The sequence below is a fragment of the Falco peregrinus genome, chromosome 19, assembly GCF_023634155.1.
Source record: "Falco peregrinus isolate bFalPer1 chromosome 19, bFalPer1.pri, whole genome shotgun sequence".
In the NCBI taxonomy this organism is placed as follows: domain Eukaryota; kingdom Metazoa; phylum Chordata; class Aves; order Falconiformes; family Falconidae; genus Falco; species Falco peregrinus.
Window position 1 is genome coordinate 2777881 of NC_073740.1, and position 26227 is coordinate 2804107.

Below are 26227 nucleotides of genomic sequence, written 5' to 3' on the forward strand. Positions count from 1 at the left end.
AGAAAAGTACCCCCCATAGAATCCACACAAATTCTTCATGTATTTCCACAGTATTCTGTGAAGTTTTCATGATATATCTAGATGCTGCTGCTTGGGTGGGGTGGAAGCTTCTATTAAAGGTTACTGCAGGAAACCCAAGAGAAATTTAGAGTTGTTCTCATCTTAGAAAAGTCACACTTGACTTTCACAAAGTATGCATATAGCCCACTGCCAGCCCTTACCTGATTATCATCTCGGTCCATGCTGGTATCATCTCGTTTTAGAATAAATCTCTGCGGGAACTCTGCATTCTTCTCATCTTTGATGTGCTCAGAGAACCTCTGCTCAGGGCTGCAGGAAGAACCAGACCTTGTTAGAAGGGCAAAAATAGGCCTAGAACTGTCTTTCTAAAATCTCTGCTGTTGCTTTGCAGAGAGTGAGAGGGTGTGCAAAGATGTTTGTTCTGTTCAATCTCTCCTCTGTCTGATGGCAACAAGAGCTCCTGCCCCTTCTCTGAGAACTAAAGAGAGCTAGGAAGGGTTGCAAATACATATGCTTAGGACTGGAAGTAAAGAATTCTTCTCTTCTAGAGAGGGGACCTGCCCTTCTCATGCAGGCAAAAAACCGTGGTGTGGAATCCACCCTGCTCTGGACCATGCCAGCGCTCTGTGTCTGTGGGTGTCTGGGAGTCACGTAGCACCATGCAGGAATGGGAAGGGGATGCCAGCCCAGTTGTTCTCCCTCCCTCCCTCCCTCCCCCTTACATTCGTGTGTTACTGGTCTTGTTGATAATGACCGCCTTCCCGGTTTGGTCAACGTTATGGTCCATGCCAAAGTAGGCAGCTACCCGGTGCAGCAGCATCCTATGGTATGAGGTCATCTGAGGGAACTTCTTAAACTGATTGCTGAGGAGGGAGAAAGCATTAGAATTGGGAAGACCTTGAAACAGACAATGATAATCTGACACCAAAAGAGAGATCAAGGTCAGAGATGCCTTAACTAGATCAGACCATGCCACCAATCCCGAGCAGTCAGTCCTGACTCAAGTGCTGCTTCTCACACCGAGTGTGATCATGGGCTTACACTGCTCTGCTAGACAGAGCTGGGCTGATTCAAGGGCTCAAGCTGAACAGGCCCTTCCTGAAACAAGACCAGCTTGTGCAGAAATCCGTGTTTGTTTTAAAGCAGGAACAGGAGCCCAGGAGCCAGAATTAGTACTTGCACTGCGACTTCCCTGATCCTATTAGGTAAAGCAGTTTGTAAGCTCTGCCTAGTCTATCTCACATTCTGGGATGTGAATCCTGCTCCTGGTTTCTCCACCCCAGTTTATGCTAGGAAGAGCAGCACAATGGCACTGATCGCCTTCACAGGAGGATTATGGTGTTAAAGCAATTGATACTCGACCAATATGACAGTCAGGAACCTTCTGTAGGGACAAAAGGGGGCGGAGGATGAAGTCGAGAATGGGCTTCCTAACCAGTGTGTCCAAAAAGACTCCCTTCTCCCTTGGGTACCCAAGCTCCTAAATGTACGTTACAAACCTCTTTTGCTTGACACAAACTTGATGATCACTTACTTGTTATCAGTAATAAATTCCAGAATCTCCTGTTCTAACTTTAGTAGCATCATTCTGTCCCTGTCAAGGAAGGAAAAAAGAAAAGGCCACTTTCAGAGACAGTGAAACACAGCTTTCTCTGCTCGGTACCACCCTCCCTGCAACAGAGAAAAGTCACAAACACCTGGAGCAAGCAACATTATTAACCAGGCTTCAAACATCCTCCACAGGAATGAACTGAAAAACTCCACATTTTTTCATATATAGTATATTAATTGCCAGGTTTTTTTCAGTTTAAAGTTGTTGTTTTGCTAACAGTGCTTGGTTTTTGGTAATATTGAATCTCTGCTCTGCTGGAAGCTTCACTGGTAGAGACTCCAGCTTTGCTATTCCTATCCCAGGGTTTGGCTTGATTACATTTGTTACTGACACAGCAGCAGTTCCTTTAGAGGCTGGTATTTGACAATCATTTATAGAAAGGGTTTTAAAGCAATCAAGATTCCTTCCTGCTTGCATTCAAACAAATTATTTTCCCTCTTTTTCTCTCTCTGTAACACACAATTACATGTTTTGATTGACTGCAGTATATAAAATTACAGTTGTGCTTTTTGTTTCGACACTGCCCCAGCCCTAGTAGCACACTCAATTTCAAAAAGTAAAACACACTTTCAGGTACTTTCTCTCGTTGCTGTAGTCCCCCCTCCTCCCAAGGCACATGAACACATACGTACACACATGCACACAAACACCACAAGTTTAAGAGTCAATCAAAGCAGCATCAGTCGCCAGGTACTCCCTCCCTTAACTCCATCAGCAAGTAGTTTTACTGCCTAGGGACCTACCGTGGGTTTTTTTTCAGTGTATTTACTAAAAATTCATGCAAATCTATTCCAGTGGAGTCTGTATATTCCTGGCTGGAATCTGAAACAACAACAGCAGCAGAGCAAATTAACAAAACACTGCAACAGAGCAGACTGAAGGGGTGTGTCTTGCTACATGCATGAGGATGACATCCCCACACTGCTGCCAGAGGAAACCCAGTTTCATTCTCAGCATCGACTCTTCACGACAGGAAGAGAGGAAGAAAAGCCCACCTTGTCACAGAACTGCACAGCCTGCCACCCGTACGACCTGGGCTCTGAATGCAACCTCTAGGTCAAGTTTCTCAATCTGTAAAATAGGGACTGTATCCCCCGTATACCCTTTTCCCTGTGGGCAGCAGGAGGGTCAGTACGCTACACACATGGCACTAGGAGCACAAGGGCCCGTCAGGAGGATGCCAGAGAGGGAGACCTGATCAGTTCATGGAAGGAAACCTTGCCCCTAGAACCAACCACTCGGAGCACACTCTGGATATTCCACGCTGGTACAGGAGGCCCCTGCTAGTGTAGTATACCGTACTTTTGTACAAGCAACTTCTGCACCTTTGATCCTGCAAGCTATTTAACTGGAGAGCCCCACTGGCCCCGTTCCTCCCCTCTCCCCACATCCTTTTTAATTTAAAAGTCATCACAGAAAAACCAGTAACTGAATCTGCACTGCTGCAGAGTTCCTGTCTGTACAAGGATTCAGATGCAATTTGCTCAGCAGATTAAATGTGTACCTTTTAGCTGCTTCTATGCCCCAAAATCATAAACGTAGGATCATACAACAGCAACTCAACTCATCTCCTTGCAACCTCACATCTTGCCACCTATGGCAGGTTTTTTAAAATCAAATCTAAACTGAAAGTTAAAGTCTATACAGTGGGTCTTCTTGGGTTTGCACTTGGACATTTTAAAAGTCACCAGATCACTATAAACCATGCAGGAAGCCTGCAAGTCTACTGGGGTACATGCCAATCTAGAGGCCATCCCCACCCCCCATCCCCCCCATGCTCTGCTCCAGAAAAGATGATATAAAACCGACACATTCCTGAGCAGTCACCAGCAGAGATAACCCCTCTGCTTCCAACTGTACCACTGGCCAGCAGAACCCTCAAAGGCAGCAAGACAGGACCTGCCCTGTTCAAATGAGCACCTGACCTCGAGACAGCATTTTCCTTGGTGCCTTTTCTTTATTCTTGTCTTTTTCTTCTTTCTCAGCCCCATCTTTCGTGGACTTTTCCTCTTCCTTGTCAGAGGGGCAGCTAATGTGCAACTGAATGATGTCCTGGAACAAAACAAACGAGGCTGGTCTGCGTCACTTGGACACTCTCTGGAATTGCTGCCGTGGCTGGAGATGTTGGCAGCCAAGAGAGGCACCATGGAAAGGCAGGGGATTCAGGTCACAGGTCTCAGAGACATTTCATACGAGACCCCGTTCCGAGAGCAGACAAAGCAGTTTCTCTCCCCACCCTCCTCCCAGCCAGAAGCCTTCAGCAGGCTCTGAGGAGACTCTCAACATTTGTCACTGCTGGAAACCTGCCTCGCCTGGATCACCTCGGAATCTAACTCACATGCTTCCCTATTTGAAGCTGATAAAATGCTGTTACATTCTGGACTCAGGAGTGCCTAAGGTGAGGTAGGTCCTGCACTGTTTCAGTAAGACTCTACTGTCTAACCTGGGAAGAGAAAGGACATGAGGAGAAAACAATACACAGCAAAAAGCCTGTGTGGTGTGATGAGTGGTCCGTGTGCCACACAGGGCTTTCTGATGTGTCTTTTCATCTCCTCTCTTGAGTTGCAACTGCCCAGCATGGCCTGAGGATTCACTCTGCTCCATGGGAAGAAACATTAAAACACCTGTAGGATTGTCAAACGTCAGATGATGCGCTGCTAAAATTCAAGTTAAAACTGACTATGAGACCACAGGCCTTTCCCCACCCTTCTGCCTTTATGCTAGTACAGTTCCATGGCACCATAATACAAGCTTATGGTTTAAAAGTCCTCCTAGTGACCCTACTGTACTAAGTGACACCCAAACAAAAGACAGGAGAGCAGCCTCTGGAGCCGGGAGCCTCAGCAGAAGAAGGCTTAGAGGCCAGGTACCCTACTCACAAAGGCATGGAGGTCTGGGCAGCACTCAGCCCTGGCACAGGCCAGGTTTGTCCTCGTCAATGGGAAGCAGTGTTGAGGTCTCTCAGCTAGCACCCCAGACCCAAGCTGGTGACTCTGCATGGTACAGTACTACACCAGCTCAACAAAGATGGGCTGTAGCTAGCATTCACAGCACCATTCTGTGTTTCTAAAGCTTGTGTGGGCAGAGAAAGCTCAACCCATCTGCTCTTGCTGGGGCAGACAGGTTCTCTGTGCCTCCCTGACTGCTTCCCACCTTCAAACTTCAGCTTCTCTGTCACAGCCCACAGATGGGGGATTATCCCTGCAGAGCCTATGTATCGCTTCTCTGTGAGCTGGCTGTTTGCATAAAAACTTGCCCCAAACGTGGCCAAAACCCCAGGGGCTTTGTGAAGGCAAAGTGCCATTCTATTTCTAGGGGCATAAGCCTGCCCAGCTTGAGTAGTCGTGGGTGCCCAGCGAGTTGATGCAGATGATTCCTCGTAAGAGAAGGGTTGTGACCGCACACATAAGAGCAGCGCTCACAGGCATGACCATTTCCTTCAAAAGCAGCCTCTTGCGGGAATTCTTGGGCACAATTCCAGGACAGAACATTACTTTTAGCAAGACGTGGATTTTCTGGGCTTCCATGTGCCATAGCTTGTCTCATTCTAGGCTTACCTGGGTCTCCAGCAGCCCGTCTACAAAGGGACTAGACGATTCTTCACATACAGCCAAACTCCTAACCAGTTTAAGCTTTGAATTAGACTGGAGAAGGAAAAGAAAGAGTACAGTTAAGACACCCCAGTCAAACTGCACACACTTAAGTAGACGCTGCTGCATTACCAAGCCACTCATGCAGTCACTGTTAATTACACTGCTGAAAAGGAGGACTACCAAGCCAGCTTCTTGCAGAAAACAGTAATATACAAAGGCCTAGAGTCCTAGAGCAAATCAGTTATTTTCTTCCTTCAGCCTTTGATTAAGATTTGAACTAACCACATTTTAGGTGAGAAAGTTCATTGCCTTAATTCATGCACTTTTTGACCTCTTCAGCCAGAGCAATTCCACCCTCTTCCCTCCTGGCCACAATTAAAACCATTAACAAAGGATATAGCTGAAACCAATCATTTTATTGTTTTGTTAGGATGTGAAGATTGTTACTGTTCTTAACTAAAAGGGTGTCATCCCATTTACACCTTGTCTCTCTGACCTGATACCTTTGGTTATTTTGGGTGATGTAGTAGTGCTTAGAGAAAATGCTTAAAATAAAACCTACACTTTTAGGACTCTTGGCAAGTTGACTCACTTGGGTGACAAACAGGGAAAAAAAAAAATAAAAATCAACTAGTCATATGAGATCCCAGGCAGCATCAACAATATGGCGAAAGACCTGAGGTGCACAAACACATTATGCCCTAGGTATGGACAGGGCAGGAACTGGAATCACAGCCTGTTCGGGTACTACACAGAGTCCTGGCCTTTAAGACCAAATAGAACCATTAGAATATTTTTTCTGAATTCTCTGTAGCTCATAAGCAGCACATCTCTTTCATACATTACCTTCAATCAAACCCAAACCCAGGCGGAACCCCTGTTACAAATTTAACTGGTCTCCCCCAGCCTCCATACCTCAGGGCTGAACCTGCCTTCTTCATCTGGGTTTGAACTTTTGTGAAAGAGGAAAAAAAAAAACCAAGGGGGACACAGAACGATGGACCTTCATCCTCCCAATCACAGTTTTAAAATCAAACCCTGAGCAACCTAGTCAGACGTCACAGCTGGCCCTGTTTTGAGTCAAAGTTTCATTCAAACCAAATGGATCCTTGTGGGACTAGACGGACTCCTGAATTACGCTATATTTCTATAACAGCCATGAATTTTCCAGGTGTGGCAACTTTTGGTAGTTATTATCAAAATTTGCAAAGAAAACCTGGAGCTAAGACTAAGAAAGGTAAAAATAGAAATAATAATAAAAACCCCATCACACAATGGCTGTGTTTTTACCCCAAGATTTTGCCTACAAACAACATTCTAGAACAGTGGTGTCCTGGTGCTTGTTACTAGCAAAAGTTTTGGATTCGTTAACAAGCATATGTGCCATTGTTATGGCAGATAATGTGGCATCCCCTGAAAAAATGGGCTTTACGTGAAACCAGACAGTTATACCTGACTCTGGTTTTTAACTGGAGGGTGTAACAGGCCAGTGCACTGTGCTGTCCCCTCCAGCAACACCTCCAAATTTCATTTCTGGTGTTTTGTGTGCTGGGGGGAGGACAGGTATGGCAGTTAGCAGCAGCAAACAGTTCCCTCATGGGTAAGCGTGCGTTAAAAAGGAGCACTCGTACTCCAGTGCATGGAAAGTTACTGTCCTTGAACCATCACGCCCTGCATGTTGCTTCTGGAGACAGGAAAGACTTCTCAACCGTCCTAAGGCTGGGATAACAACTCAGCTTGGAATGGCCAGAAGAACAGGATGTCAGAAGAGGTCATACCTTGGCTCTTTTTCTGGCATGTCCATGACTTGAAGTTCGTCTCTGTGGAGAAAGCAAAGAGCAGGCAGGAAGCTTAATCTGAATGTGCACACTGTAAATGGTATTTGCCATGCAAGGCAGCACAGCACCGAGCCTGTAAAGTAACTCCGAAGAAAATCTCTACCCGACAGCAATGGAAGCACGTGCGAATAGGAAGACCTGGCGAGCTGTCCCGTCAGGCCCCAGGTGGGCAAAAACTGCTTAAGAAACTTCATGCGGATTAGACCCAGTTCCTGTTTCTGGCAGAAGCAGTACGACCGTGGGATCACAGGGCTTGCAGGTGGAGGTGCATGACATGCTTCTAAATGGGAAAACTAGAAGTCTAGCATTCCTGGGACACGAGGAAGGTTCTAACACAGTGGATCATAACAGATGCAGTGCTGCTCTGATTTAAGACACAGAGTCATCTCTTAACCCTACCTTCTAGGAAACCTTTCCCCATCCCACATTACAAAGCGACTAAAGTCAGGCTCTGAGCAACACTAGTGTCTGCTCACGCCGTGGTTGAACAAATCTGGCAACAGCCACCAGCTTTAAATGCAGAAGCACTCAGCAGGTTGTTGTTGAGGGTGGGCACTTCTTCAAGCTCAACACTAAGCCAAAAGCACATGCGACAGGAGAGCAGAGCAGCAGGAATGAGTCCCAGCACTGTCCAAATGATGCTTGCCCAGATTTTTTTTTTCCTTGCTGAAACGAAATCCCAAAACATTCACTTCCTATTTGGGCATTTTTAACAGCAGCAGAGCAACAGCCAGGCTCCATTCTTGAAATTAAGCTCTCCCTAGGATGCCTTCACTTAAGTCACTAACTGATCCTTGGGTCAAAGAAAGGAGTAAGAGCAAGGTAACAGCCATGGGACCAGAACCTAGGGACTGAGCACAGGTGCCCCCAGGAGCACATCAGTCTCATTTTCTCTCAGACTCAAAGAATATCTAAATTACACCACTCTGAGCAGAACGGAATTAGCTAAAGAGAGCACCCTGTGAACAACACAGTCTGTACGGCATGGTTATCCCCTTGGGAGGTGGGAGCACAGGCTTAGGCCCCTTTCAGAAGGGTTAGCAACTAGCTTGTGTTTGCAAGTACGAGAGGGTCCAGCTCTGCAAGCTGGCAGGAGGGACTACCCACTTCTCTGCACACCTACCTGAGATTCCTGGCGCACGCTGACATCCTCCCCACCGTCCTTCTCCACCTCCTCCTTGCTTGGTGACCTGGATACATATTTGGTTTTGTTCACGGATTCCTCAACCACCTTTTTTTCAGACTCCTTCATTATTTCCAGAGATTCCTGTGCTGTGTTGCTGTTTGACATCTTCAGAACCCTGCAACGTAGCAACGGGCACCTGCCAGACGAGGTGACAGAACGGGTAGAAGGAAGTCAGGGGGTGGAGAAAAGTTTCGATCTGGAACATAAACTCTTGCACATATAGACTGTAACTTTCTTGTAACTCATCTTGTGCACAAAGACCTCAAACTAAGCATTCCACTAACAGCTGACCCACTCATCCCCTTGGATGCAGCCCCCTGCAGCACCTGGCTCAAGGGGACCTTGCAGAAGATCGGTGATTCTCACCAGGACTCTGGAGACACTAGCAGGGCTGAACAAAGCCTCCCAAGTTACACAGAGATCTCCAGTGCAGGCACTCTGCCCTCTAACTTCTTCATGAGGGTAGTCCTAACACTAGCAAACATCCAGCAGGTGAAATAAGCTACCAAAGGATGCATGCTCTGCCCCAGGACAAAAAACCCCAAACCAAAACAAAAAAAACCCCATCCAACCCCCCTGATTTTTCCCCCCAAATCCCAGCTCAGTCCTCCTTGCAAGGAGTCAAAATTCCAGTGAGAAAACAGCCTCGGATCCCAGACATTGCTCTGGTTCTTCCTGTGAAATAAGGTAACCCCCGATACCTTCTTTCTAGCTGCCCATGGTTAGATACTTCAGGAAAAGTGGCAGTCAAACAATAACACTCAAATTACAGATCAAAACAAAAAAAATGCTTCCCGACAAAGTTGCGTTTAATTGCTTCCTTTTGACTAGCGAGAACACAGGCAGCCCACAAAGACCCTGAAACCACCTCCGAATTAGAGCGGAATCTAGACAGGGCAGCAACATGCGCCTCAGTCTGCTGACAGTCTTAAATGCAAGCAATGAACACGTCGCACACCCGTTCATCAAGTTAAGTGTTAATTCCAAACTGATTGCCTAGAATTGAAACGTCGGCCCTCTCAGCTAACTCGGAGCAGGCTTATTTGAGCTTAAGTGAGGGCTAAACCAGCTCATGTAGGACCACAGAGGGATTCTGGTACTGAGCAGCACGCTTGCAGAGACGCTGCCTGCACAGAACCCAGTGTTCATCCTGGTGACAGATGAGGAGGCTGGATAAAGGCTGAATAAAAGGCAGGCCCATTGAGACAAGTTTCCAAAAAGAAAAGGGGAAGCCTAAATTTCAGAGAGGCTCAAACAAAAGGTCTGGGCACTGGAAAACACAGAGGATGTTTAGCTTGTTTTATTAATTACTTTGGCAAAACATGGCCAAAAAAAGTCAGATCTCACAGAGATTTATCGACTCTTGGCTCTGTATGGGAACTACTAATATTCATTAACTAATTCAACTTCATTCCCCTTTAATTTGTGGGGCTGCTGAACATAAAGCATGTATTTGACTCTTACCGCAATTACTGGAATCAGTTCCAGATACAGAAAGCGAGAGAACGCAATCAACTGCTTCTAGTGCATGGATCCTTACAGGGATTTATAACAAACTTTTAAAGGCACCCAGGGCAGATGCCCTGTTGTGAATGGGAAATGCTGTGCGTTACAGGCAAACCCCTGTGGCAGGGCTGCAGCCAGAGAAACCATGGTACCATGCAGCAAGTGTGCCTGGAGATGTCAGCACTGCACTGGATCAAAGAGAGAGGACGGGATGCTTACTGACCGAAGGAGGAAGCTATCATCACCTTACCTTTCCTGCACACCTACCATCACCTGTTCTAGACTTGCGATGAGCTTTCCCTGAGCAGTAAGACACAATGCTGTCAGTTCAGAGTCACAGATGGGAGAACCAGGAAAGGAAAGAGTTACTTAATCCAAGGCCTCGATGAGTAAGCGGCACCTTGAGGTTGTGTGGGAAATATTCCTGTTGACCCCAGTAATTCACAGAAAAAGGGTGCAGGAAAAGCAAAAAAAGGTGGCACAAATGAAGCTGACAGGGCCGCACTGTCCGGTTTAGGCACAGGAACCAGTAAGTTTCAAGACAGACACATGTACCCATAGCAGAGTGACTGTGGATGCAAAGGGTTGAGATAAGCAAGCAGATACAGGCCCAGCACTGTATGAAAACAAGTGATTTCTCACTAAAAGGAACCACTGGAAGATCCCAGCCACTGTTCATGCATGTTCACTCTGGATTAGGAAGGTTACAAGAAACCCACTGTTAATTCCGTAAGTAACTTCCTATGTAGCACACCTGAAGCGTTAAGGTGAGCACACAAGGGGCTAGCAGGCTCTTCTCACCCGAGGGGCAATACTGAACACACACCACTGGGCAAGAGCCCCGTGCCCGCTGTGGTGCTGAGCCAGGCTCCTTCAGCCCAGCACCGTCACGCTGTACCAGGCAGGCTGTCCCCAGCCAAACTGGTGGCTCCTGGCAGAAAACAGCTGCCGCCGATGGCTGGTTACAAAGAGGCACCAGAGAGCAGCCTGGCGCCGACTTTAGCCTTGCAAGACGATTCTGCAAAAACCTCTCCCTTCAAGCTTCTAACAATCTCCAAGCATGTATGCGGCCTCAAATGCCAGGTGGAGGAGAGGGTGAGAGCACCTCAGTCTGCTGTTGTGAATGCTGATCACTGCACGCATCACTTGCTGCTCCCCCCCCCCTTCCTGGCACAGTCCCACAGGACAGTGTGAGCACCACCGTGATGCCAGGGGCAGGAGCCTCCTGGAGCATCCCTCCAGGAACCAGCTTCCCTTGGGAATCACTGAGGCATCTGTCCTCCAGCTGCAAAGGACTGCCATCCCGGCAGGCTGGGCATCCAGCAGCCGCCAACAGGAACCACGACCGAGCTCCCAGGTTTGGAGCCAGCGTGTGGCATGGGGCGGTGAGCCCCATGGGAGGGAGGTGTGCTCTGCTGCAATGCCTCTGCCAGGAACTAGGTCAGAAAAGGAAGAAGGAGCACTTGCTTGACTTGCACACAAGCCTACTTAGTGGGAGTCTGCACTATGCATGGGGTGAAGTTGGTAAACTCTGCCTCCCTCCTCCCCAAAATATTCCACGCTGCAGGAAACTGCTCCAGCCTTGCAGCCAGCTTGTGAACATGTCAGGAGGATCTGTAGCAGATTTGGGCAAGGGAGGCAGGAGGTGGCACCTGAAACGCACGCATGACACATCTAAAGGGGGAATTTCTGCACTAAAACAAAGGAGCAGGTTTTGTACAGCTCATTCTCTTTGCAGTGGCCACCCTCTTACAAGTTTTTACCCCAACAAGCCAAGCACCTCAGTCAGATTTAAGAAGGGTTAACAGGATCTTTTCTCATCATACTGCAATGTAACTTCGGCACCACAATGATAATTTTTCGGCATCACAACAAGGGGAATACGATAATTTTTCCCTCTCCTTCTTGCAGAAAAGACAACTCTGAGCCAATGAATTGACATTTGTAGGCTGCCCCTCCTGATAAAGCCTCCATCCCTGACAGCAGTCCTCCAGGATATTTCCCTGCACCTAAAATTTAAAGCAGATATGTGCACTGCTAGTGCTTCTCAATAGCAATGCTTTCGAGAGGAGGTTTCCTTTCCGTATGAATGAATCAGCCTTGCTCCCCCAGGACAGACGTGGGATGCAGCGAGGGGGTGGCAGACATGATCTGCTGTGACAGACAGCGGCTTGCAGAGAAAGTGGAAGTTCAGAGGACTTGGTGGGGTGGGTGGGATTGAGCTGTGCCTTGCCAGGGAGATGAGAAGATTACATAGATGCAACATTAGGGAAGCCACAAAATCTGTGTCAGAAAAAGAGAGTAACGGAGCAACAGGATGTGGGTGAGCTGCCATTGACTTTTTGGTTCAGGTCTGGAGGCTGGCAAAGTAAACAGGCCAGTCAAGGCAGTGGCAGTGTGAAGGCGTTGTGTGTGCTGGCCAAGGGCCAGGTGAAGAGGTGGCCAGGATGGACTCACATCCTCCTCTTCACCTGAAAGAGGAGCATCAAATTCCACCCCTGCCGCCTTCTTGGGACATACAATTTGCAGCTGCCGAGCCATGACAATGCAGGCAGCAGCTGCCTCTGCTTAGGCAGGGAATAAAAGCAAGAAACTTCTGCATTTACAGTTAGCAAACCTGGGAAAGGCAGGAAGCCTACTGCTAAATACACTCTCCTCCTGCCCTTGTTTCTCAGAGTACAGACACACTCCTGTGAGCTAAATGAGGGTGCAAAGGAGACATATGGCTGCTTGGCTGTAGCTGCCTACATGCACGCTCTTCTGTTGCCGTAGGATAGAGGTATCTGAGGTAGCTCATCCCACCCTGCAAGCTTAACGCTACCTCTCAGTTTTCAGGCAGAAAGGCAACAAGTGTGAGCGGGCTGCAGTTTCTCCATCCCTGTCCAAGCCCTGACCACAGGAGCAAGTTTGCATGCTTACAGCCTTCTTCACCAGGCTTCACAGTTTTCTTCAAAGACAAGAATCTCGACTCACTTCCCTACCATCTCCTCCCTTGGTTATTAACCAATTCTTTTTTTGCTTTCCAAGACGCATGCCAAAAGGCACTCAACAGGGCAGAGTAAAAATCTTATCAGACTTGGCCCAGGTCATCAATGTTAATGGAACAGAGTTTTCACTACAAAGAAGCTGCAGAGCCTCACTGCCAAGGAGAAACCCTGATACAGCCATAACAGCAGCAGCTCTCTCCATCCTCAGGCTGGTTATAAAATGTAAAGAGAGCATACTTAGAAACAAAATACATCCAATCACATGACGAGCAGAGTTAAAGTGCTCCGAGGGCTCAGAAATAAACATCCCAAGGCTGGTGATTCACTGGCAGGCAGGACGGTCCCCACCACACTGCTCTGATGGACAACCAAAGTCAGTTCTGAGCACTGGGAGGAGAACTGGGTGGGAAGTGCTGGCCCAGCCCAAGGAGGTTTGCTGGTGCAACTGGTAATTAAAACCAACAAAACAGCCTCTTAAGAGGGAAAGGGGAAAGCAGTGGCCTTTTCCCAGCATCTGCGTGTTTCACTTCACCCCTCTGTGTAAGGCTTTAGTATTAGCATCATATATCACTGATTAAGTACCTCCTGCAAGGTTAAATGATGATGTTCTCACGAACAATTTGCTCATTGGCTTCCAGGTCAACCAATGGGAATCACAGTTCCATGGCAACAGGCTCTATCACTAGGAGCAACCAGACAAGTTTGGGGGGTGATTTAGATTCCCCCTCCTCGCTCCCCTTCCAGAGCACAGCGTCTGCTGTGGAAAAAGGTTTTCACAGGAAAAAGTGGAGGCGGTGAGGTGGAGAGGGTGTTGCAAATTCAAGGCATTAAAGCCTCCTCAGTTCTACTAAGTCAGGCAGCACAGTGTTCTCTCTCTATACTGAGGGATCTTCAGAGAGGCTTTTGTCTTCTCCTTTTCTGCCAGGGCATAGCAGCTGGTAAAATTTTTGCTATATTAAAGGACACCTACCAGATGCAACAAGAGGCTGTAGTGAAAGGCTTTGCTAGTAGGACCAACAAAGGCCATGTAGCTCCTGAAACATCTTCCTCCCAGGCTCCGTTCGGGCTCCCAATCTGCTCTGCAAAACGTAAGCTGCCTGCAGCCACACTGCTGACTGGGGCATCCTCAGCATCTCATAAAAAGTCTGCAGCTTCATCTTGAGAATAAACAGGTAAAAAGCCTTTCGAGCATGCTCCCCTTTCCTCCTGTTGGAGAAACCAGCTCCCTATCAGAAGCAACAGCTCTAGCTAGAACAAGCACCCAGTTCAGTGACAAAGTCCTGAAACCTTACTCAGAAACACTCATAAGCTGCAACTGTCTCAGCCAACGAAGCAACCTCTCCTGAATTCTCTCCATTGCTTTTTTTTTATTAGCAGCTGAAGACAGGGATTGAATTTCTCACTACCGTACAGTTCCTACAAAACCTAGCAAACCCGCCCCCCCCAACAGAAGGCCAGCTGTATTTGACTGCACAGTGCATAGGCTCCCAGTGCTTAGTCATTGCTTCAAATCTTAATCTCCACCCCCACATTACATCAAAGAGGTGAAATTATGATGCTGATAGAAGGGCTCGACTTCAGGTGGAAAGAGGGGAAATCACCGTACATGAACAAGGAGACAGGAAATGCAGGTGAGATAGAAAGCCCTCTAAGTTAATTCTGCGCAGCATCAGGAGGCCTCCAACATGTTCCTTCCAAAGAATTCCAAGGAGGGTAAGACAACATCAGTTAAACCGCCTTCATCCACCACTGAGGAAAGCCACCATATCAAGCTCTACTTCACATTTGCTGGGCAAATGCCTGCCGCAGCTTAAGGCGCTAGTGGCTCTCCTTGTGTTCACCAACACCTGTGCTGTATGGCAGGGCTGCTACAAGAACCCTTTCAGAGGGACCCGTCTCTGCACCTCTCAGCCGCTGCCCACTTGGGGTTTGAGGGGCTTAAGCTCAGGGGCTACCGGGCCCGTTCCACCAACCATAACCCCTAGGAAGAGGCCAGTGTCTGCAACGGCCTAGCTGTAGTGGCCACGGTGTGCCTCTGCATCTCTGGCTCAGGGTAGGAACTGGAGCCTGAGTAAGCAATGTAATCCTAGAGCTCTTCTTCATTTTACATACTTTTAAAAAGGCTGTTCACTAGTACAGGTGCAGTCAGCCCTGTTAACAACCTACTGACTGTTGTGCCGTTTACAGCAAACATTTGAATTACCACCACGGCAGCAGTACTCAGTTATGTGGTACGTGTGTGGACTTCATTATGTAGAACATGTCAAACCACAAGACAATTTTGGGGAGGGGGGGGCGGGAATCAGTTAATTTGTTACCTCCCTCAATCAACACAAGCACTGAAATCAGGATAGGCGTCAACGCTATCACCGTACTCCAAGAGTGTGACACAAGTGGTGCCATGACTGCCAAAGTCATCTTCATGTGATACACAGGAGTCAAACATGCCAGAACAATAAAGGTGTGCTGGCATCTGAGGGAAGAGAGAATAAAAAAGATACAGCATGGTTTGCCCATGGGCTTCAAAACCAACAGCATTAACAGCTTGCCATTTCCTCCTGAATGCAGCTCAGGGTTTCCATCCAGACCTCTACTGTAACAGCAAGTCCAGCCCCTTGGAAGGCGGCGGGCAGGACACGCGCTGTAGTACCGCTGTAGTACCTAGTACTGGGGCCTTTCCAGCGCTGCCTTGGGAAGGATGAGTCAATGCTGAAGACTCATTTGACAAACCGCACGCGTTCTCACGAGCAGACTGCCACCTCCTTGGGGCAGGTTATCTTCCCTCACCTTTGTGAACTACCTGCTCTATCTAAGGATCTTGGTTCATCCAAGGAACACCAGCACCGCAGCCCCTAGGCAGGCATGGTAGCGACAGCAATGCAGCAGGGCCTCCCTAGTCAAAGCCTTTGGGACCACAGCACCCTGGGGATGGGTAAACATCTACATTACTGCAGTCTGAGAATTGCTATTAAAACAACACATCTTGCCTAGACACAATGGAATAGTTTTCACTGAAAATTAGTATTTCAGCAGAAGATAAAACAAAAAGCACCACTTAAATGAAAAGACACGAGGCAGAGCAGCTGTTGTGAAGGGAGCACACAGCAGAGGTAATTGCCTGCCACACAGACGGACTCCAGGCAGGAGGAGGGTTCCACCATGTGAGTTCCACTGCACCAGACAATCGGGAAAACACCACTTCAACTCAAGTCATGATTACTTTTCATTTCATCATCAACACAAGAACAAGGCCCTCCTCATACAGGATGGGAAGAACGACATCTGGGCCTAAGACAGAAACTTCATCAGATCTTAAAAGTTAAGCAATGCAGTGCCCTGGGCAGCACACGCAAGGCAGAATTCCTTTTAGGAGTGGAAGAGGTGTTTGTTCTTCCTTGCAAGGGAAGAAAACAGAAGATGCTGTTGAACCAATGCCTGAAACAAATATGCCCAGCTACCTACCCAATGACTCCACGTGCTCTGCAGGAGATTCTGTAGTTTTTAAGCTGGTGCCTGTTGTGTTGAGATCCAGCCTCTTGTAGAAGGAAAGAAAAGCTCATAGTAGAACATTTGCACTTGTCTCTGCATATAAAAATTCAAAGCAGACCAATTAATTTCCTTCCCCCTCCAGACTGCAGATATTCCCACTCAAGACAGGTCTTTGCTTCTTGCCCCAAAGGCCATATTGTTCTTTTTGTGGGACTTAAATTGGTAGCTTTCACATCAGAGGTGGCTGAATTTCAGTAGCAAATGAGGTAACTTCCATTCCTAACTGAGCCCTGATCCTTCAGAATGGGAGTAAGTATCAAACCAAGGAAGGATGCCTACTACAATTAAGAGGGTATCCCAGCATACCCAGCATGTCCTGCCACCCCCAGGTGTCATACATGGAAACATCCTTGCCACATGAACCAACATGGAGGGGATGAATGACATGTCAGTGAAGTAACAGATTCTGTTCGTTTGCCAGGAATATAAAGGTGGCAACATCCACTGCACCATCCAGTCAGCTGCCATCACGAGTCAGCTGTGGGATTCGGGGGCTCACAACCAAAGGAAACCAGCAAAATGACAAAGGAAGACTGTGTTGCTTTTTCTCCCCTATACATGAAAACTGCTGATTGAGCGTAGAAGCAGCAGGAAGAGTTGCCATATGCCTGACAGGAAACTTCCACGTAGAGTTGACCGATGTGTTCAGAGAATCCAGCTTGACTGCCTGCATATTCAGGTCCTTTTGTTTTGCTCCCAAAGCAACCTACATGCTATGCAAGATCAGAGCTCCCATCTCATTTCTGCTGTGAAAAGTTGATGACAGAAAGAAGGCAATCATTGGATTCAGGCATGCTGGAGATCTCCTGGGGAAGATAATGCAGTTCAGCACCAAAGCCAGAGGCTGTAAAGATCCCAGATCCCGCTGAAAGCCTCCTCCCCACCCCAACTAGGCTTACTGCTTGACTTTTGATGCATGTTTCCTTTTTATATGCATCCCGAGGAGGAAATGGTGTGTGGATGGAGGTATCACATGAAGATGCAAGTGAGCAACCACGACAAATCATTAGAAATCAATTTAAAATAATGCATCTGTTATTGACTGTTATGGCACCGTGCATTGGAATAGCTTTTATGCTCAAGAAACCTGACAAGCAAAGGAGAATGGAGTTCTGTTTGCAGTGCCTGTTCAGCATCAACAGTGGTGCATTGTCTGTCTCATCACTAAGGCACCTTGATATCAGCTCTCTGCAAGCCAGCTCACTTGCACTTCAAGCCCCTTGGTGCCCTTGCTGGCTCGACCAGCAGCCCAGTACATTCTTTGCCGCTTTACAGCACTTCTGGGTACAAAAATCTCTTAAGCACTTGAACTGGATGGGTAAACTTTGCTTACACCTATTTTGCAGGCATGGAAAAGGAGATGCAGAGAATTCCTGCTACAGTTTAGATGCCCACAGCTCTACATGCCTCCAAGAAGCTGACAGGTTGGACAGACAGGACAACAGTAGGAGAAAGGAACCTATTGCACAAAACCCACTGGAGGGCTTGCAAAGAAGGGGAGTTCAAATGATACTAAAGAAAATGGGTTTAAACAGGTCAGGCTTAAAAGTTCTCTTAGCCTGAAGTTCACAGCAAGAGCAGCCATCTTCAGTCCTCCTGCTCTCCCCTCTGTTGGTCTAAAAGGTTATTATTTGTTTGACATTAAAACCAAACCAACAAAACAGCAATGCTGTTCTCTTTCCCTTTTATTTTAGGGGCTGCAGAAGCCAAGTGAGAACCCTCTCACCCCTTGCTTACAAAATCTAGGGGAGAAAAAACACCAAACCAGCCAATAGTTAAGAAGCGAAAGGATCACAGAAGCCATCACTATAAACGGTTCTTGAGAAAGAAGGGCTTAAGTTCAGTCCAAACACAGCGCTGGAAATTTTTGTGGACAGTTCCTCTGAGGGTCCCTAAGCAGAATGGTGGGAGAAAGAAAAGATAAACCCGAGATGAGAACCTCTCCGTCAGAGAGTTCCCTTCTCCATTTCACATCAGTTTTCCCTTCCCCATCACGAGCTATTCCTGTATTCATCCAAAGACCAGGGAACTGCTCTGTGACGTCAAAGCAGTTTCCCAGCAACAATTAATGAGGGCTGTCCACCACAGGGGTTTCCTGAAAAGCTAGCAAGGAATTATCCACCTACTTTCTACAGTGTCAAGATGCAATAGGGCAGCATTGAACAGGAACTTTTGTTAACCCTTCCATGGCTCAGAGGAAAACCCTGGCACAGTTCCCACCAACAAACATCTTAATTCTTTCAGAGCCCCCCGAGCAGAATTCCTTCCACCTCAACCCATCCGTAACGAAATACCACATCAGGGAGGAGACACTGGCAGATACAGAGGTAGCAACCAGGCTCAGGAAAAAAGCACATTAAGAACAGCTTTTACCCTCTTGCTGGCACATTTCACTTGCGCTGTGCTGGTGCCAGTCGAAGCATGAGCACAAACATTAAAAAGCTGGCTGAGGGAGCAAGGTATTCCCCAGTCCAGCTTACCATTCCTGAGCTGACCTGAGCTGGCAAAGCAATTCCTCAAACTTTACTAATCAGACCCAAAGCATTCCAGCTCCTGGCAAACCTCCCTGAAAGGAAGGCAAAAAGTAGGGCTGCTATCTATATCCCTCTTTCTGTTTTAGAGCTGATGTTCCTGCTTCTCACCATGCTGGCAGAAGACACCGAGCCACTTGACACACTAAGTAGCCAAAGGGGCACACAGCAAATACAAGACACTGTGGCTGTTTTCCAGGTGGGATCCAGAAACTGATTTGACCATTGACCAAGGCAGGGAATGATGATTAAAAGAAAAAAAAATGCACCAACTTCATCTTTTGGCTGCCAGCTGCAAAAGTTGGACTTGGGCAGTGAAGGGGCAGTCTGAAGTGGGTATGGTATCCCCCTCCCCACTTTCCCACAGCTTTCAGCAAGACGAACTCAGCCTTCACCTGCTGAAGTGCTCACCGTTCACTGCAGCAGCTGTGGCTGCTGTTTACAGAGCCTCAAGACACAGGTGATGCTTCCAGTTTAAATAAGCATTTTAAAGACATGAAGGGGAAGGGAACCAGGTCCAATGCACCTGAATGAAGATCCTGCAGCAACCAGCTAACACCTCAAACCCAAGATTAACAGCTCCTAGCACTAAACCTCAAATGAAGGGAGCATCAGTTCCAGTACCTTGTTTTTTAGGCAAGACTGGATGATGAATGTGTGTGAGAAGGAGGTAAAGGCAATCCAAAGTCCCGATTCCATTAAAACCAAACCCAATTCAGTGATAAGTTTAGAATAATTAAAAAATGGGGTTAATATAGCTCTGTGGAATGCCAAACTGCATAAGCTAACCTGAAAACATCACATGGCACATAGCCAATTAGCTAGTCAACATTTCTCATCAACTAGATAGCTTCAAACAAGTATACCCTTTAATGCATAACCCAACAGAAAAGCAGGGAGTATTTTGTATTTGCAAAATAAACAGAAACTACCCAGGACCAAGCTGCATAAGGACCAAGCTGCATAAACACCAAGCAAAGACACAAGGAGGACCCATGAGACTGTCACGGGGAACTCCTTAATGACATGGAAGAGTACAGTATGCTTATCGGGGATTCCCCTGTCTCCCTTAGGTGCATCCCCGGCATCACAAAAAGAGGAAGGAGAAAGCTCATCTCACACTTTCACGTCTTGAATGAGATCACAGAGCAACATATTCATTTTAGTAGAGCACCATTTTAAATTAACCCCATCAAGCAGCAGAAATCCTGTCACTTACCAGAGAGGAATGATGTCAGGTCCCCATCCCTGAAACACTCGCTCGCATTTATACCTATACTGTATTTTGCATAGTGGGGGTATAGGGAAAGGAAAAGAAAAGTCTCTGGTCAATCTTTCTCAAGCCCAAAATAATTGAAGACTTATTCTAAAAATAAACTCACCGTGGTGGTTTTGCACTCTCAGCAGGTCATCTGTTTCCCGATTTCAATGGAGACTTCATTGCCACAACCAGTTCAAGAGGAATTTTGCCAAGATAATATTGCTTCTTAAAAGGCACCGCCAGCTCTCAACCCTGAATAAAATGCTAGAGATCTTTGCTGCTGCTACAGCAAGCTAATTGCTCTGACAAGCGGCTCTGAAGCAAAGCAGAGCCCAGCTGTTCAGAGGGATGTCATAGAAAGCTCTGCCAATAGCCACATGCACACCCCCCCTCCTGCTCTCATTCAAATACTTCAATGGAACTGCCTCTGCACAGCCCTGAGAAGGCTTTAAAGACACAGCATCCTTCCCCTGCCAGGCACTGGAGCAACACAAAGTAAATGTAGAAGCAAAGATGAGATACCACAGTAAACATCAGCATCTTCCAGAAGAATTCAAGTGCATGGACTACACTCTGTGGAATGCCCTACAAATGCCAAGGTAGGTTACAGGCAGCCTTGTTTCGCTCCTGTCATTGTTGCTGTCATGTTTCCAAGGGGTCAGTTCGTTTATGATTTCATTTCAATTTGGTTATTTTTTTTCTTGCTCATTTATTAGCGATTAAATACAGAGACAGGAAACAAGAAATGCAAATGGCCTCAGAGAAGTTTTAAACCTCTCAACTGCTTAAATTTTCCCCAGAAGGGTGTTTTCCATCCCAGACCTGGCAACTCTACAGGCACACAGCCTGTGACAAAGTCTCCTCTCCATATCCTAAAGCTTTCTCTGAAGCGCCCAAGGCAGCCTGGCTGAGCTTCATGCACAGGCAGCCTCCGTGATCGATCACAAGCACATCCTGTCCCTCACCAGGCTCAGAAGTTGCTTCTTGTTGGATTACAGAGATCTTCCAACTACAACTCTAAATGCTGGTGAACAGCAGGCAAGCTTCACTCTCCTTCAGCGCCCATGGTTCCTGCTGGGCAGGAGCCCATCCCAGGCAAGGTGCAGCCAGAATTGAAGAGAACACACTCTTGCGGGGCCAGTGCTGACTTCAAACATGATCAGCTCAGTCAGCAGCTGCTCTTGAGGAGGCTCCTTGCTCAGGCTGAGCTCTGGCAGTGCTGGGGCTGGCAGCAGAGCAAGGGGCAGCAGGGCTTACAGAGCAGCTGTCTGCAGACAAAAGCTTTGAAGAGAAAGGAGGTGAAGACGAGAAGGCAGGGTAAACGTTGGCCTCAAGGAGATGGAAAGGCTGAAGGGAGACAGTTGCGAAAAGGTTGAGAAACACAGCTTTGACCGCATCCATTGCGAATAGTGTAGTGCTGTGCTTGTAAAGCCTCTTCAGGACTTGGATTTACCACTTTTGCCAAGTTAATGCAGTTTCTTCTAAATGATCCATTGCTACCGCAAAAGAAGCAGTCCAATAAAGGTTTTAAAGCTAGGAGACAGACAACAGAAACCGGATACGTTTCAGCTCCATGACAAACTGAGGTTCAAGTTTGTAAAGCAGCCCTGCTCTGCAAAGGACTTAAACGTATGCACGGGCTTCTGTCTTAACCTGCTTCAAAGCCTTCTGAATCAAGAATGTCTTCCCCATGCAGAAAGCAGGTGAATGCTCCTGGCCAGCTGTCCTCCTCTCCCTGCTGAGGCTGCTGTGATCCTGGCAGCAATAAACAGCTCCTTGCTTCTGTCTGCACCAGTACTGATTTGAGGAGGGGGTCCCATGGCTAAAGAACTGGAGAGAAAGGAATGACAGGTAGGGAGTAACAAGACGAATGCCACTTGCAACGCTATGCCAGTGTTTTCAAGTGGAGGGCCACAATTAATTGACCCCCACATTGGCTGAATGCAAAGGCTTCATGGATGTTACGTGAAACTTCCCCATCAGAAGGTGAACTGGATCTGCCTTCCTTGCAAGTTCCTTTTATGCCTCCAATTTCTGGCCACTTCAAGTTCTCCCCTCCCCATTCTGCAGATAACTTTTAAAATGAAGGCCTGCCCAAGGAAACTGCAGCATGATCTCCCAAGCTCTCTGAGAAACAGTCACTACTGTCAGAGCAGAGCAAACATGTAGGATGAGGGCCTTGAGCTGAGCTCATGGGCTCTGCTATGACAGTTTCTCAGTCCACTGCACAGAGACCCCCGAGAGGTGGCAAGTGACTGCGTTCGCAACAGCTCCACAGATTGCTCAGCAAAGTCAGCCTGGGCATTCACGTTCCCCTGGCAGAAAGCAGGGACTCACTCCGAGCACATGCAGCAGCTGAACTCAGCAAAGCTACAAGATTATCTCATAGAGATTAGGTTAACAACTCGGCATAAGGGTTTTTCCATCTATTTTGGGTTTGTTTTTTCCTGGCACCCAGGCAGGCCCCTGGAGTTTCAAACCTGGAGTTGTGCACCCTGAAGAAGCTCTGGCAGCTACTTTGCAAATGAAGAAGCAACAGAAAGAGACAGAGGAGTTCAGGTCCAGGAGCAGTGCTCCAGCATGCCTTGCCCAGGTCAAGGATCTTTGCTCCACACAGAGAACACCTTAAAATCTCCACAACACCTAGTGAAACACGCAGAGCTTTATTTTGCTAAGGAGCCTCTGTAGTCTGCTGCATTTCAACTCAGGATCCTTAAGGACAGTTGCTGGTGCCCTCTACTCCAGAGCCCTGCAGTGGCAAGATAAGTACTATAAAAGGAGGGAAGTTTAGATGCTGCTCTTCCCTTTTACCAGACCTTCCCATTTTCAGATGCCTGGCTGGCAGAGCACGTTAAGCAAGCAAGAACATACAATCAGTTTAGGACCCTCTGTCGAAACATCACTGTCAGTTCTTAACACTAACATTATAGCAGAAGGAAAAGATATTCCATAACCTGAGCCTGCAAACCTGGTCTCTAGCACTTAGATGCCTGGCAGGTGGCTCAGCAAGGACAGATTTCTAGTGAGAAAACCTTCCAGCCCTAGGACACAAGCACCTGCCCTAAACAGCATAGATGCCACCTCCTGCAGGCTTGTCCAGCTCTTTCAAAAACCACTGCCCATTATCACTATGAGTCGGCAGCATTTCATCTTCGGGGAGCACACATGAGAGGATTTCCTAAGCTGCATCTTTCTCCTTAGATGGGTAGACAGTAAATCCTGGGCAGGGGGAGGAGGAGGAAGAGGAGTGAGTCAGCCCCACCAGCAGCCTGGACAAAGCTCTACAGAGAGGGCTCCTGCCTTTCACACCTGAGAGCCATTCGCTTAGGCATCACGCATGTGTGCACGCACACAATGAAACTAGGTCAGTGAAAGCGGGGCACAGGAAAGATGCAGCAGCTCTAGGTATTGTCTGTGCTCCCAGCCTGCAAGGAAGCTGCCTAGGCCTAACACAGTGGTATCGCAGAGCAAACAAAAAAAGCGACAAGACACATTTCCTCCTTCCCTGGCAGATGTATCAAATGAGCCTAGGCTCTTATTTGCCCAGCCCAGCTTCTGTTGAGAGAAGACATGTCAATTCCGTAGTGGATATAATCCCATCAGAAGGGGAGAAAAAAAGAAGTCAACACTTGCGACTTCAAACTGGTGGAACGACGGCACCGGTACAAACAAACCCCCATCACCGGCCCTGGACTGGGCTCCCCCACGTGACAGGCACATACCAGGCAGCCTGCAGCAGACATCTACAGTGGCTGGAAAGACAGAAGAGCGTTACCAATAGACTTACATGCATTAATTTATCCACCCGAACCAGAAAACTCGCCTCTCCTCTTAGAAAAGGGGGAGAAATGCAAACACGAATCTGGGACAGACTCCTTGTTGCAAGCATGTCAAACACCAAGGCTCTCACTTCTGCTGGCCTCAGCTACCATAGCATCTCTGGGGATGAGGAAGAGAAAGCAATCCTCAAGCAGCTAGAGAACTCCATCATGGCCTGTTCTTTGGGCTGGAACTGACCTTGCTCACTGCATCCTGCAGCAGGCTGCAAGCTATTGTTAATTACTAAAGTGCACAGGTAGAAACACACTCTCCAGAGAGAATACACGTCCAAGGACATCATGAGCCTGCAGACTGCAGGGGAGATTTTGCTGCCTAATGTGACTCAACTTCAGGGTGCTGCCAGGTATACGCCAAGTATCTGAGCTAAGGAACACTCTTAATAATAACCACCACACATGGCAAGTCAAAAATCTCTCTTCAGTTCTCCAGGCCACAGGCTCGTTTTGTTTTGCAGGAGTGCACATGCAGCAGAAAGACTTCTTTGTGCTTGGCATCAGGAAGCAGGAAGGATGAGAACTGCAGCACCATGCTGCTGGGAGCTACCTACCCTAACATGTCCCCAGAGAAAAAGCCCCATGAACATCCAGAATGAGAGCAGGCACCCATGGAAAAGCTGAAAGCAGGAGACCAGCAGAATCCCCACAGCTGGGGCTGAAGGGAGGATAGTCTGGTCTTACTCATCCTTTTCCATTGGGAACACAAATAGAAAAGAGGGAGAACAGCCAGGATTCCTCATCAAGACCATGACCACCTGAAAGATCTCTCCATGCAAGTCCTACAATTAGCATGTTTTTCTTACCTGGCCCAAGGTCTCCTCAGAAGAGGCCACAGCAAACAGACAAAGGGTAGATTGAAGGAAAAAAAATAAAATAGTACCTGCACAGTGAAGACTCCACTTTCAAAAGTCAAGAGTTGTTGAGGTGGATGAAATTCTGAGGAGGGCAGAGAAACCCAGGCCATCAGGAACTTTGAATGGCTTCTACTACCACAAAAGAGACAAATTTGGCTTATGCCCAAAGAAGCAAGACCCAAGAGTCAAGCCCTGTCCCACCCTGTCCTCAGCTCACCCTGCTGCTGGGAATCAGTGTCACTCCAAGTGTTGCATGACACAAAGTAAAGGCACCTGCTACTCTTACACACCCGGGACCCAAAACCAATGTGAGGACAGGGGTGGAGCTCCCGAAATGAAGAGAAATGATACAAGAATGCTTTAAGAAGCTTACTTGGCCTAAAAGAGAAGAATTTGGAAATTAGATTGTAAGGAGAATTAGTACTTCACTTCGGAGCCTAGTAGAAAAAAAAAGCACACTGCCCTAGATTTGTGTTTCGTTGGACTAAAGCATTTAGCTTAGCAGTAATCACAGCTGCACTTTCACAGCGCGCTCAAAGCCACAGTGCTCATAGCAGCTGCACCTGCTGCACTTCAGCATTTAAAAACATCCACTGCCCAGTCCCTTGCTCAACTGTTCCTGGGACCACCTCACCCCCTAAATTCTATCCCCCTTCAGCTCTCCCCCCACTCTGTGCCAAGGACATAAAGACACAGTAATCCTCATGTCCCGAATGAGTCAGCACACAGGAAAGCACACACTTGCTCCATGCCAGCAAGACATCCCAGCGTGAGCTGAGCATGGCACCGGGTGAATTTTCGACTTGCAGACATTTCTGGACCACCTCTGCAAGGGGAGGCAGGCAGAGCTGCTGTCCCTGCTCTCCCTGGCACCTCCCCGAGCAGGAAAGCCAGGCGGCAGCTCTTCCCTCCGGCCAGTTTCCCTCCTCCTGGCGGCTGGAGGGACAGCAGTCTCCCCAGCTCCATCAGGAAGCAAGTCCAGAAGCAGCAGGGATGCAGAGCAGCTAAATCCATCATCTCAGAGGGACAAAACAAAGGCAAAAGAATACAGGAGAGCCAGAAGAAGACGGGAGGAAAAAAAAAAAAAAAAAGACAGAGATGGCAGGAGAAAATATAAATACTGAGACGCTCTTAAGGAAGAAAGGGGAAGGGGCAAATGAAGTTCAGTGAATAGCTGGAAAAACCTTTCTGAGATGAAACATCTTGCCCACCCATTCCTTTTAAAGGATGTGCTGCCATCTCTGATGGATAACGGTGCCTGCACTGGACGTGGCAGGGAGGAACAGAGAAGGGTTTTAAATTTAAAAGAAATGACAATTTTATACTAACTAGAAATTAAACACCACCACCCCCAAGGAGCTTTGAGTCAACCTCAGCCATGCCCACAGCCTCTGACGTTGTCTTCTCCTCTGCATGTGCATGCACACACACATGCACGGAGGTTTCTTCCTCC

At 47.6% G+C, this 26227-nt stretch overlaps 1 protein-coding gene across 15 annotated transcripts in view; it reads right to left on the bottom strand.

Moving 5' to 3' along the window:
* The window catches only part of R3HDM2 (R3H domain containing 2), a 61575-nt gene that overhangs the window by 18308 nt on the left and 17040 nt on the right, over positions 1 to 26227 (bottom strand). For 9 of the 15 annotated variants that reach the window (XR_003554140.2, XM_055791974.1, XM_027785805.2 and 6 more), the window contains 9 exons: positions 16206 to 16325; positions 8188 to 8386; positions 7005 to 7046; positions 5191 to 5277; positions 3559 to 3685; positions 2377 to 2455; positions 1556 to 1615; positions 744 to 884; positions 222 to 330 (listed from right to left, as the gene is read on the bottom strand). Coding sequence is in view for 14 of the 15 variants with exons in the window: in XM_055791974.1 (XP_055647949.1) it covers positions 222 to 330; positions 744 to 884; positions 1556 to 1615; positions 2377 to 2455; positions 3559 to 3685; positions 5191 to 5277; positions 7005 to 7046; positions 8188 to 8386; positions 16206 to 16303 (942 nt within the window). In the remaining variant the exon portion in view is untranslated. Of the gene's footprint in view, positions 1 to 221; positions 331 to 743; positions 885 to 1555; positions 1616 to 2376; positions 2456 to 3558; positions 3686 to 5190; positions 5278 to 7004; positions 7047 to 8187; positions 8387 to 16205; positions 16326 to 20042; positions 20102 to 20205; positions 22308 to 26227 lie in introns of those variants that run through there. The other 6 variants (XM_055791976.1, XM_027785798.2, XM_027785801.2 and 3 more) reach the window with 3 other exon arrangements.